Source organism: Paracoccidioides brasiliensis (genome assembly GCF_000150735.1).
Source record: "Paracoccidioides brasiliensis Pb18 unplaced genomic scaffold supercont2.2, whole genome shotgun sequence".
Classification (NCBI taxonomy): Eukaryota; Fungi; Ascomycota; class Eurotiomycetes; order Onygenales; family Ajellomycetaceae; genus Paracoccidioides; species Paracoccidioides brasiliensis.
Window position 1 is genome coordinate 2,506,378 of NW_011371359.1, and position 13,483 is coordinate 2,519,860.

Genomic DNA, 13,483 nt, shown 5'->3' on the forward strand with positions numbered 1-13,483 from the left:
ATATATTTTAAATTATATTAATTAATTTTTAATTAAATTTATAAAATAACTAAATTTTAATTTAATTAAATATCATAATTTTTTAATTATATATATTATAAATAAAATATAATAATAATAATAATAATAATAATAAATAACTTTATTAATATTTAAAATTTATCTTTATCTAATATTTAAAAAATTAAAAAAGTTTTTATTTAAATTATAAACTTAAAAATATTTTTATATAAATATTTTCTTAATAAAAGTATTATATATATTAAAAAAATTAATTAACTGAATAATTTAAGCAAGTAAATAATGAATTATATTATATATTATAATTAATACTAATTTTAAATTATTGTGATATTCTGTCTCTATTCTTCTACCTCTTTTTATATTAGTATCTGCTTTCTATTTGCTTCTTCTCTTTCTAATTTACTTAGAGATCTCAATCTTGTTTTATATTTTCTATTCTATGCAATCACTCCTATCATATGAAGTGATTATGATATATATATATAGCAGAGTGCTCACTCATCTTATTAGAAGAGAATTAGACATAATTTATTCTATCTATTCAATTGCTTGTATACATCAAATTGATAGCATGTTCATGTTTTTTTAAAAAAGATTCAAGATCTGCTGAATCAATCAAAGTTCAAGATACACATCAAATTGATTCAAGATCTGTTAAATCAGTCACTTTGATTCATAATTGCTAGTTCAATCACTTTAAAAAAAGTATTAGCTATAATATCATTCTCTGAGTCAGATCTTGATTGCCTTTATATAATTGTCATAATCATCTTATAAAATGTCAAAGATAAATGCTCTCATCATTCAAATACTTTTGTCATTCTGATGACTTCTGAATTCTCAACAAGATCAGAGAATGCTAGGTTAGTTAGCAAGAAGCAAGATGCTGATAGGAACACTCATCACAGCAGTTCTCATCAATACACATAGACATTTACAGAAAAGTACATGATAGTAATCACAGAAATATGAAGAAACAAAAACAGTTAATATATAGAATTACAATCATTGATCACTCTCTATGACTATCTCAAGATGAAGAGAGTGCTATTCACTATCTCTGTAAGATGATACAATAAGATGAGTGCAACAATGCAGAAAACCTTAGTAGTAAAATAAACAACTGTCTTTTACTGATGAATTCAGATGTTCAGAACAGAAGTCATCAAGCACATTAGAAATTGAAAATTTATTACTTTTATCTTTGCAGATTTCAGTCACTTAGTTGCAGAAGATGATCACAGCGATGAGAAAGTGATACTGAACATCATAGAGAAGCTCAAAGAGCTCAACATATAATTGAGAGAGTGAGAGAACAGACTGATAGACCTCAACATGCAGTTAAAGAAGCAGGAGAACTGAATGATCAATCTGAAATCCCAGCTCTGTATCTGCAAGTCTCTTTTCAGCAAGCAGAAGAAGAAACTAATCACTCATGAGATCTGTTCAGAGTGTGCCAGCATCACCCACTCATTCATTGCAAGACTGGGTTTGAAAGAAGTCAGTCAAGAAGCATTGAGAGCAACAAGTCATCTGTAAGAATTGATTTTGCACATCAGAGTCAACCTAGAGTGTGATAGAACTGCCAGCACAGGGTGTTACATATATGATGTGGAGGACAATAGAATAAGATAGGATAACTGATCTACTGCTGGAGGATATAATCAATCTACACCTCTCATGGCAGGCATTCAAAACAGAATCACTATCTCTTTACACAGCAAGAAGCAAGCTGACAGATCTGACTGACAAATCAATCAGCAAGCTGAGTCAATCATCTAATCATAACAGCTGTGTTAGTTAGAAATGATAGTCAGTAGAACTGATCTGATGACTTCACTTAAGTCTGTGCTCATTATAAGGGGTTGAACCCTAGATTCGCTCTGGCTGGCTGACTCAGCCTAGCCATCGTTTGCACGTGCGCACGTGATCATGCTACGCGAGCTCGCTTAAGCTCGAGTTCTCGTCTCATTCTTTTCTTCCCTTTCTCAAGCAATTCGTCCTTGTTATATAGGAGGACTAGCCTCTAGTTCTTAGAGCTTAACCCTTTACATATGTCATTAACAGTCATCACTGACAATTATATCTGATTAAGATCTGAAGTTCACCTTTCACTTCTGAAAAAGTCTGCTCAAATTGATGAGTATTAAGAGCTGAATAACAACTATCTACAATTTACAGTCAAATGACCAGAGTGAGCACAGTAATCTAATTGTTGACATCATACTGTGAACACTTTTAATGAGTAGATATGAGACAGATTGAAATACTCTGCTTCTGCAGATAGAACAGACTCTTAACTCAGTTGCAGCTCATTCTACTTCAGTCTCACCATTCCAGCTTATGACAGAGATCAAATCATAGTGAGTGCTAATTGCTGATGAAAAGGAAGATGGTACAGCAACAGAGTTCATATTAGATCATGAGACTCTTTGAAAGAAGTCCTCAAGCAATATATACTTGTCCAGACAAGAATGGCAAAAGTCTTTGACTATACCCACTAGCTGTCTGACCTCTACATAGAAGACTAGGTGTTTCTTAATCTTGCTCAAAAAGCCCAGAAAGATTATATCTTGAAGAGATCATCAAAATTATCACCTCTATGTATAGGTCCATTCTGTGTTCTTGAGAAAGTGTCTGATGTTGTTCTCTAACTGGAGTTACTGTCTGATTGATGGATACACTTTGTAATCTTCATGATCTATCTGAAAAAGACAAATTTAACAGGAGCAGACACTCATCACTTGCTGTCTGAACCAGTAATAGTCAATAATCAGCCATAATTTGAAGTTGAATAGATTATGAGAAAGTGAATCAACAATGAGAAAACCTACCTCCAGGTCAAATGGAAGAGATACAACAATCCCATCTGGGAATTCTTAAGTGACCTCTTGCAGGACTACTCTGAGCTTATCAAGGCCTTCATGGCAAAAAATCACACAGGCAAAAATGAATAAAGCAGATCACCCCCCCCAGTTCTACCCACCTCTTATTTGACATTGTTTTATGTGAGTATCTAAACCTCTTCTTTTGAACAGAGGGACTGTAGTGTTCCATCTCTATTCTTCCATCTTTTTCTATATTAGTATCCACTCTCTATTCATCTCTTCTCTTTCTAATATACTCAGAGGCCTCAATCTTTTTTATATTTCCTATTCTATGCAATCACTCCTATCATATATAGTGATTATAGTATGTATATATAGCAGAGTGTCTGCCCATCTTATCAGAAGAGAATCAGATATGATTTATCCTATTTATTCAATTGCTTGTACATATCAATTATAGTATATATAATAAATAATTTTTTTAAAAAAAATTAAATATAACATACTTATTAATAATAATAAAATAATATTAAATAATATAAATAATAAATAATAAAAATATTTTTAAAACAAATTTCAATTTTAATTAATAATAAATAAGGTAGAGTTAATTTCAAAAGTGCTCTTTTTTCAATTCATTCTTCTGTTATTGTTTACTGATAATTTGACTACTTGTACAGTGAAATAACTATACCTCCAAAAGCAAGCATTTTATCATAGATTTAGCTTTGAATTATTCAGGACAAAAACATAAAAAATCAAGATCAAGAGCTGCTTGCTCGCGTGGGCAAGCAAGGTCAATATCTTGCTCCATACATCAGATGCATTGTTATTGCACTTATCCAAAGAGAAGGAATACTCTGTCTTCTCTGCAGTCTCTTTACGCTGGATATAGGCCTTACGACGAAAGAAACCGTATTCTAGTTGCTGCCTGTATGTTAGCTAACCCCCACGTGATAGTTATGGGATCATATAATCAACCCCGAGCTCAAGGCTCATGTCAGTATCAACAGATGCATCTCTGATCTCAGAGTCAGGTCAGTCTATTACATTTGAATTTAAGCAGAGGGCCACTCAAAGGTCTCATTCATCCCTTTGTTTGTTTGCTTTATTCACGACCAGAACGACTGTTCCTCCTATACCTTGGGAGAGAAAAGGAGGGTTGCGCATATCTTGCTCTGCAGGGATCTCGAGCAAGATCTGCCAGAACCCTGTCAAGCAAACGGGAACCTTGGGAAGGTCTGCAGATCACACGTTTGGCGTTCAGGAACTCCATACAAAGTGAACCCAAAAATTAAAAAATATATATATAATAAAAATAAAAATAAAAATAAAAATAAAAATAAAAATAAACATCCCAGAAAAAGCTCAAAAGAAACAACCGAGGCCATGGCGCAACAACAAACCACCCCGTCACCAACAATCCCCTCCCCACTCCCCTTCCCCAAACCAACCACAATCCCCCCCCGCGGCCCACACACACACACTCTAATCCTCCTCCACGGCCGCGGCGACTCCTCCCTCGACTTCAGCACTGAATTCATCACCCTTCCCCTCCCCATTTCCCCCTCTACATCCAAACATCCCCTCTCAACCCTCCCCCAGCGGTTCCCGGGTGTCAAATTTGTCTTCCCCGGTGCGAAGATGGGCCTCTCCACCTTCTCCGGCAACATGATGATGCCGCAGTGGTTCGACGTGGTGAGCCTGGACCCGCCGTATGAGAAACAGTACGAGCTGCAGCTGGAGGGCTTGCGGAGTTCGGTGAATTATTTGCTGAAGCTGGTGAAGGAGGAGGCTGCGATTGTGGGTGGGGTGGGTAAGGTGGTTGTGGGGGGGTTGAGTCAGGGAGCTGTAGTTGCATTGGCAGCTGCGATGAGCTTTGATGCGGTTGAGGCTGGGGAGGCGTTGGGGGGTTGTGTGGCAATGAGTGGGTGGTTGGCATTTCAGAAGGAGTTGATGGCGTTTGCTGGGAGGGAGAGGGCGGTGGGAGATGGTTGTGGTGATGGTGATGGTGATGGTGCTGTTGATGACACCGGGAATCAAGATCTCGAGGAGGATGGAGAGAATGGGTGGCTTCGAAGCACTGATCCCAAAGTGGCGGTTAGCGCGGCTAATTGGTTCCGTGAGAATGTATTGGGTATCCCGCCAATTAAAGTCGTTGACTGGCAGCAGATCACGCTTCCAAAGACACACCTGTGGATCGCACATGGAGCGTTGGACACGCATTTGAAACCGCAGTATGGGGAAGAGGGCGCGAAGACGCTGGAGAAGCTTGGGTGGAATGTCACGTTCATGCTGTACGATGAACTCGAGCACTGGTATATGCCGGATGAATTGGAGGATATGGCGATTTACTTGGATGTTGTGGTTGGTGTGCCGGAGGCGGAATGATCTTGGGATGGGGTAAGAAAAGGTGTGGTGACGATGTGTGGAAGGGAGAGAGAGAGAATCGATTTTACGACTGAAAAACATTTAACAACATGGCATATGGTGACATTCCCAACCCCCCGGAAACTCAACCTTGATGGCGCAGTCCGATGAAGGCTCCTGAATGATTCTTGATAACATCAAGGGAAGGTTTGCTTTCTATATGTCTTTTTATACGCGTTTTGCTAGTGACACAGGACAAGGCGTTTTTATGTCCATAAAAGGGACAAAGCGATAATTTTGATGTTTTACAGCGGCTGATTGTATGATAGATACTATTTGCACTTGATAACCACTACACTGTGTGTAACTGGGGATCGATTGTAGCTCTATATGAAGGCTAGGACACATGATAAAATGGATTTGTGTCAGAAGAGCTTCTGTCCATAACCTAAGAACTTTCCTTGTGGTGACATATCCAACAGTAGCAAGGCATAATAGACACTGTAGCAGAATTGGGGTTACAAGTCTTTTGCAGTCATAATCAGCCATCTCACGCTGCAAAAGTAGAGAGCATACTAAAATTCAACATAATAACAAAAACCACAATCACACATTTTCGAAAAGTAAGATGAAGAAGAGACCTTATACATAAGCCACTGCAAATTCACACCTTTTCATCGACAGTGCTGTACATATACACATTACCACATCAAACCTACAAAAATGGCGACATGTGAAAAGGCAACATCATAACCCGGTCTATCTAAAAATCAAGTAAAACATAAGAAGAAAAGAAGAGATTAGTAAAATCAAAAACAACTTCCCGAAGAGCACGGGAAAAAGAAAAGAATTCAATGAAATCAGCATAGAGCGTCTGTATACAATCCATCTAACAGCTTTTAACTCCTCCCCAACTTCCACATCGCAATCTGCTCCTGCACCTGCTCGGAGGTAATCGGATACAACTCCGACCCTTCCACCATCCCCTCCTGCACAACGACGGTAGGCTTCCCTGTTCCCTGCCCCTTATTATGAACATGACCCCCAAATACCTGTTTAGCCACCCTCCGCAGATCCTCAACAGTCAGAGCATCAATCCGCGCACACATCTCATGCACCCCAACCTTCCGCCCATGCACCTGCACCTGTCTCCCCAGATCCTCCAGCTCCACCATGCGCGACTCAAGATTCATGAGCAGCGAGGAGCGGAGCTGGTTCTTGGCCCTGTTAACCTCCGCAGGTTGCAGGGCGGAGAAGCGCGACTCGGTGGTAAGGGCGTGCAGCTCTTTGCAGATAACTTCGACCATCGCGCTGATGCGGGAGGGGATGCAGGAGGCGGAGATGCCGAAGAGGCCGCTGTCCGTGTAGCTGAGGTTGAAGGCCATGCAGCTCTCTATCCAGCCGTGTTGGTTTAGCACGTTGGTGTAGAGGCGGGAGTACATGCCCTTGCCTGGGCCGCCGGCGGAGAAGGAGCCGCCGCCGCCTAGGAGGGTTTGGAGGGTGGCGAGGGCGTAGATGTCTGGTGAGGAGATGGGGAGGGCTTCGAAGGCGACGTGGATGTGGCTTAGGGCTGGATGGGCGGGATTGGCTGGTGGGGGGATTGGGGCAAGGGAGAGGAAGCCGCCTGTGTAATGGGAGGGTCTATGGAGGTTTGGGGTGAAAGGGTGCAATAGGGAGGTATCGATGGGGGAGACAGAGGCGCTGTGGGGGGAAGAGGTCGATAGGTATTTAAGGAAGGGGATGTGGGAGAGGACTCCGCCGGTTTTGTAGGAGGCGGAAGAGGATGGTGACGGAGGGGGTGGGGTGGATGGACTGGTGGAAGCTGTTGAAGTGGTGGAGGATGGGGAAAGAGAAGGTAGTGAGCTCATTTCCTCTTCAGAAAGGGTGGTTTCGGACCCACGCCCGAAAAGCACAGGTTTATCCCGCTTCATATCCCCAAAGTACTGCTCTGTCAATTTCACCGCATCCTGATGCGCGACGCCTGCAAAGGCCACCACCATCCGCTCCGGCTTAAAAAACGTGTTCCGATACTTTTGTACAACGCCCCTATTGATCTCGCTTAACCTCTCCTTCGGACACAACAGAGGATTTCCCAGCGTGTTATTCTTATACCCCGCAATATTCACCAACTCCGGCAGAATCATCTCCGGCTTCGCCCAGAGCTCCGTAATTTCATATTCCGCCACCATCAACTGTTGCTGTATCTCCTCATCTGTAATCAATGGATCCCGAATCGTCTCCGCCAGCAAGGCAAGAGTGGTTGGAACCGTCGAATTGAAGCTGGCAGATTGATACATGAGTGACTCCCGAGCCGATGCGCATTGTATATTCCCTCCCAGATTCTCCAGAGCCTCAACCATCTGATCCGCCGTCCTTTTCGACGTCGACTTAAATGCTAGTCTGTCAATGATGTGACTGACGCCACGGAGGCTGTCATCTTCATAGCGGGAGCCTGCATCGATATAGACCCCTACCCCGGAGAAGGGGCCCGGGAGAGACTCTGTAGCTACTCGAAGGCCGTTTGGGAGGGAAGTTACTTGATCGAGTTCCACGGGATCCTATAGAGGAGTTTAAAAAGGGCCTTTCGTCAGCGATTTATATCTCCGTGCCATACAGGAAAAGCAGAGAGCATTCGGGATATACGGAGACGGAAGAAGGCAGCTTACATACCTTGGATTGGGTTTCGATGCGGGAGGAAAATGCTCTGCAAAGCGACCGTGGAGTACGCATAAAGGGTCTTGCCGGAGCAATGGCCCTAGCTGCTAAACGACGCATGATCCAAAGGCGTTGCTGGAATCAGGTCCAGAGATGTACAAAGGGTTCTTATTCCAGAAGATGTCTCCGTCCAAGATGCTCAAAAGTTGAAACTTGCGGAGTTTTAGATGGTTTGACCGTTTTTCGGGCAGAAACGTTGTGGCTTAGTCATCTATGCAGCGAGCAACTGCCAAAAGGCGGCGCGCCGCCGTATTATAGCTTTTCGGCTACTTTGGATCGTGATGAGATGTCAATTTTAAAACAAATCGCCAAATAGACACGAAACCTGCTCAGCCAATGAGAAGGGGGCAAAGCAGCGCGTTATTTCGTCGTTGATGCGCTTCCTTTGAGTGAATTCCTTGAACGTTTGATTTTCCAGTGAGCATGAGATTGTAAGGGACATAATGTGAGCAAAAGTACAAGGTATGAGCACTATTTGTATTCTGTATTTCCTATAAAGTGTTTTATCTACATGTTTAACTGTTCTATGTTAACGTCGCTGTCTCCCAACTATTAACGATCAAAGAAAGAAAGCAATTTCGACACGAAAATGGTATATATGATAACGCATCAGTGCTCCGCAGCCCATTTCCGGAACCATTCCAGGCACTCCGCATTAGCCACGCTGGCACCCGTTTTAATATTCAACCCACAGAGTATCTGTTTAACAGCATTTTCAACCTTCTTCCCATTGGTTGTCACAGGGATTTCGGGGCATGCATCTACAATGACAGGTACATGTCGTGCGCTAAGCTCCTGGCGGATAGTAGCTTGTATGCGGCTAGCGAGATCCGGGGGCATGATCAGTTTCTCAGGGCCTGTATGACAACTACCATTGGCCGTCTCCGGGGTTGAAACCGCGGACGATGATGCGGAACCCGGAGTGGAGGGTGACGATGAGGCGGGCGGTCGTGCCAACTTAACAAAGAGCACGACAGTTTCGTCGTTCTCGATCCCATTGCGTCTGCGGCCGATACACAACGAATCTTCAACCTCGGAGGCAAAATGCTTAAGGATAACATTGTATATCTCCGCGCTTCCAAATCTGACGCCAGCAGGCTTGAGAACGCCGTCACTTCGCCCTAGCATCTCCAACCCGCCCGTTGTGGGGTTAAGTTTCACGAAATCGCCGTGGTGCCATGTTGATGGTCCGAAGACGTCAAAGTAACTCTTTCGATACTTCTCTTCGCCTATGGGGCCTGGCGGCCAGAACATGACGGGCTGCACTGGAAAGGCCTTTGTGCACACTAGATCACCCGCATCATTTGTGGAGCTGATATCCTTGCCGGTGTAGTCGTAGACAGAAACTGCCATGCCAAGACCGCGACATTGGATCTCCCCACGATGGACGGGGAGGATGGGGCAGGAAGCGCCGAAGAGGGAGATGATATCTGTGCCACCCGTGATGGAACCTAGCATTATATCGGGGTGGATATGAGAGTATACATAATCGAAGGTTGAAGGGGCTAGTGGTGATCCGGTGCTGAAAATAGCTTTCAGAGTTCGCAAAGATACGGGTCTGTGAGGGTGTTTGGAGGGGTTTAGCAGAGATTGCTCTAGGACTGAGAGGTACTTTGCAGATGTCCCAAAGTGGGTTATCTGCAATTCGTCAATGAGGCGGGCCATGGCCATATCCCCTTTCCCATCTTCTGGGTCTAGGGGCCGGAAGGGGGAACCATCGTAAACCACTATGCTGGCGCCGCTTGCCAGCGCAGATAAAAGCCAGTGCCACATCATCCAGGTGGTTGTTGTGAAGTAGAACAGTCGATCATCAGGTCCAATATCACCATGGAGAACATGTTCTTTCTTGTGCTGCAAGAGTGTACCGAGGGCACCGTGGACGATTGGTTTGGGGGCACCGGTTGTACCCGATGAATAAAGGATATAGACTGGGTGGTCTGGCGGGAGGGGCTCAAATTCCAATGGCAGAGTCGAATCTTGCGAGGAAGCCAGGAAGTCGGAGAAAGTTATGGCCCTGCCATTTGGTGATTTGATCGATTCTATATTGAAATCGTACCCCTTCACAGCTTCAAACACCACGATATAGCGCAATGAATCTAGGTTCGCTGTCAACTCCACGATTTTGGACTGTGTTGGATGGACTTTGCCGTTGTATTGGGACGCATTGTCAACGAAGAGCACGACCGGTTCAATCTGGCGCAGCCGTTCCAGCACAGCATGTACGCCTGTATCGGTTGAGACGGCACTCCACAAGGCTCCGATGGAGGTAGCTGCAAGCATGGCAATCACTGCGTCCGCATGATTGCCAACGAAGCCAGCAATCCGGTCGTCCTTGACCACGCCTGCTTCCCGGAGAGATAGCGCACAGCGTCGAACTCGTTCCCGAAGATCCTTCCACGAGATGTACTCCCGGGTAGATTCGGTTGCAGCTATAACTGCCACTGAGTTTTCATCGGGGTTGCTTGCAGGGAAGAGGAGATTCTCGGCGAAATTGAGGAGGCTGCCTTCGAAAAAGACTGGTTTGGGGAATAGCGGCGTATCATTGTCTAGAACCTGGAGGGGGCGGCGGGCAGTCAGTTTATTGCCTTTTCAGGGAATGATGCTCGCGGGAGGGGAGGGGCAGGAGGGGATGAAGACTAAAAGGTTACAAAATTTTGCCAATGGAGCGAAAAATCGATGAAGGAATTGAGAACTATGCATTGTGCATACCTTATCATAAGTCCTTCGCGCTCTGACTCCCGTAAAGTGCCATACTTCCTTCCAAAATTTAGCAGGCTCGTTGACACTCCACTCCCACAGGTCATGATAGCTGTTCAAGCTCAGGCCATATTTCTGGCTCACGAGGGACATGAACTTGTAGATCTCGGTGGATTCGGGGCACGAAGGCCTCCAGAGCTCTTTGGCAGGAGGAGCAAGGCCATTGCTTTGGGCATAGTCCATTGACGGCATTGTGGAAATGGGGATACGGAAAGAGCTTGACGATGCAGAACTTCACAACCTTCAGGTTCACCCAGATATAGAGCGAACAATTGCCTGGTTATATGTTATTTATACATAGGTGAGCTGAGTCACCAATCGGCCGGGCAATCCCAAGGTTTTGACAGTTTCACCGCGCTGGAGCTAGCAGCGCTGGTTGGAACCGGTAGTTTTGTTTGTTCATTTTCCGCCGGCGTTGGCATTTTCATTCTTAGAGCGTGGCAAAATCGCCGACTCGGCGATTGATGCTTAGTCAGGGGGGAGGTGGGGGTTCATCCAGGCCGGCCGCATGTGATAACTATGTTTTCCATGTCTATGACAGTGCCCGGAGGACTGCTGTTTGCAGTTCTTCATTTTCTTTTACAGGCATGGAGCTGCTGTTGTGGAAGTTGATCTCACTAAAAATTGACTAAGTTTCAACTACAAGGGCCTAGGGTTAGTTAGCATCCTGACTTCCAGAGAATGGGTATTGACCCGATATGCATATGAAATGTTCCGGAGGGTAAAATATGTAGAAGCAATCGTTAATATTCTCTGGGGGTTCTACTGGTAATCAACAGTTGTTTTCCAGCTGCTTGGATCCCATATTCCATTCATAGGATCCATTGATTGCTTGAAAATGTTCTTGGAGAGACACGTTGGGAAGAAAAGATGATATGCTTACTTAAGCAGCTCCGTCATGCCGCTTGTAACCAGTCAGTTACCAAACCATTGAACCCGAACGACCCAAAAAAAAAAAAAAAAACATCCATCAAAACCATTCAACATCGGCTTCAACTCAACGCAGAACACACGACATCATTACTCCGCACTTTTCAAGGAGATTACCATTGCCGCTTTCTCTAATTCCTTGTCTTCCTATTTGGAGAATATTCATTTATTTCTTGTAATATTTTGTCCCCGTTTAGTTTTTCACAATGGTTAAGCTCCAGGAAGTTGAGGACGAACATTTCAAAGAGAAGCCTGTTCAGCCCAAGAGCGGGGCTCTCTTCGAGAGCGACGACGACGACTTCACAGATACTGGTGCGTTGCAACCCGTTAAATGAGTCTCTTCCCGCCATCTTTTACAATACCACAGCACAATTGTCTTCATCATCTATAGATTGCATTTCGACATGGAATATCTCATCTAAATATCAATCTATATCGAATCAAAGTATCCATTAACTAACTCATATCTCCCTTTCCCAACCCCCCCCAGACTCTGAATTCTCCAGCGAATCCTACGACGCCCTGCCAGAGGACGAGTCGCTGTATGAAAGAATCGCCGCCCTAAAGGATATCATCCCACCACAGTCCCGACACAGAATCTCTAACTCCCTCTCCTCTCTCGCCTCATTTGCCAAATCCACCGTGTCATTCGGCGGAAAGACGCTCTGGGTTCTGAGCACGAGTGCCTTCCTCCTGGGTGTCCCCTGGGCCTTGGCTCTGGCTGAGGAGCAACAATATGTGCAGATGGAGCGGGAGCAAGGGATGATTAAGGGTGCTAATGAGGTATGATTCATATATCTGCCCGGTTCAGGAGGCCTTTTGACGATAAGAGAAAGTGAGGGGTATTGATTACTGATTTTCGCTTTTCACTCTCCAGATGTTGACTCCGGGTGCTACGAGTTCCCTGACCAATCCTGAGGGAAAGCATGAGGGACAGGCAGCGTTGTAGATACGGTCAAGAGGCGAGGAATAGTGAACAGGAAATAAGAGATGGGAATTAAATAAGGGGATGCATTACCCAGAGTGGGAATTTTGAAAAGAAAAATATATACCGAACCAGCGGATTTTCATCACGAGTACAAAGAAGACAAAACCAACCCGGAGAAAAACTTTTGTTTTCTTAAAGTGGTATAACATTTGATCTTGGGATGCTGATTATGCGACTTATCAAGTTTGCGATATGGTATTCACAACGGTGGCCAATTCGTTTCATCTCTTCAACAACCAACGTTTATCTCTGGGTTGCTTATTTTGTCTTCCTGCGGCGCATGAAAACAACTTTATGTTTAAGAACAGACTATGATGACATATAGACGATGGGTGGAAATCTGATGGGTAATATGAGGGAATGGTATGCAGGAAAAACGATCTCCTTCGAATGTATCACTCTCTTTCCACCCTGCTGCCATTAGGAGCGATGGTGGGGGTGGTGCAATGTCTCTAACCTACAGAGGCGCGTACATAACCTTTAACAATCATTGCCTTCTTCTCCCTACCTCTGATTTACCTTGCATCCAACTCAACATTTCATATCACCAGTCAGTTTTATTCAACTTGTATCTATCTAGCCTGTTCCTTTTCCGTACTCTGTTATCTGTCACTCTCTAAATCTCCTTTCTCCTACGTCTGCTTTTTATTTTATATCTTTTCTCATGGCATTTCCATTTCTGTCGTTTCCTTTGGTCGATGTTAAATCATGTAGTTTTACTTAAACCTCAAATTTCACCTTTGATATTCAATATTTGATATCTGGCATATGTTTCTCCTCATTATATACACACACATACATACTTTATATATATTATCACCATAACGTCGAGATTCAGCTTATCCATGTTACGTCAAACGCTCTTCCTAAG

The 13,483-nt window shown here is 43.9% G+C and overlaps 4 protein-coding genes across 4 annotated transcripts; 2 read left to right on the forward strand and 2 right to left on the reverse strand.

The window, feature by feature from the left end:
• Nucleotides 1-4,241: 4,241 nt before the first annotated feature.
• Nucleotides 4,242-5,243, forward strand: PADG_01991 (uncharacterized protein; the record flags this gene model as incomplete). The annotated part of the gene is made up of 1 exon (XM_010759364.1): nt 4,242-5,243. The coding sequence occupies one exon, from the start codon at nt 4,242-4,244 to the stop codon at nt 5,241-5,243; it is 1,002 nt and encodes a 333-aa protein (XP_010757666.1).
• Nucleotides 5,244-6,121: 878 nt separating this feature from the next.
• On the reverse strand, nt 6,122-7,997 carry PADG_01992 (mitochondrial-processing protease subunit alpha; the record flags this gene model as incomplete). Its single annotated transcript, XM_010758849.1, has 2 exons — nt 6,122-7,780; nt 7,893-7,997. 2 exons carry the CDS (start codon nt 7,995-7,997, stop codon nt 6,122-6,124), a joined length of 1,764 nt encoding a protein of 587 aa, XP_010757151.1.
• A 549-nt stretch (nt 7,998-8,546) lies between these two features.
• Nucleotides 8,547-10,886, reverse strand: PADG_01993 (acetoacetate-CoA ligase; the record flags this gene model as incomplete). Its single annotated transcript, XM_010759365.1, has 2 exons — nt 8,547-10,490; nt 10,647-10,886. 2 exons carry the CDS (start codon nt 10,884-10,886, stop codon nt 8,547-8,549), a joined length of 2,184 nt encoding a protein of 727 aa, XP_010757667.1.
• A 944-nt stretch (nt 10,887-11,830) lies between these two features.
• PADG_01994 (uncharacterized protein) lies at nt 11,831-12,413 on the forward strand (the record flags this gene model as incomplete). The annotated part of the gene is made up of 2 exons (XM_010758850.1): nt 11,831-11,936; nt 12,115-12,413. 2 exons carry the CDS (start codon nt 11,831-11,833, stop codon nt 12,411-12,413), a joined length of 405 nt encoding a protein of 134 aa, XP_010757152.1.
• Between the last annotated feature and the right edge of the window lie 1,070 nt (nt 12,414-13,483).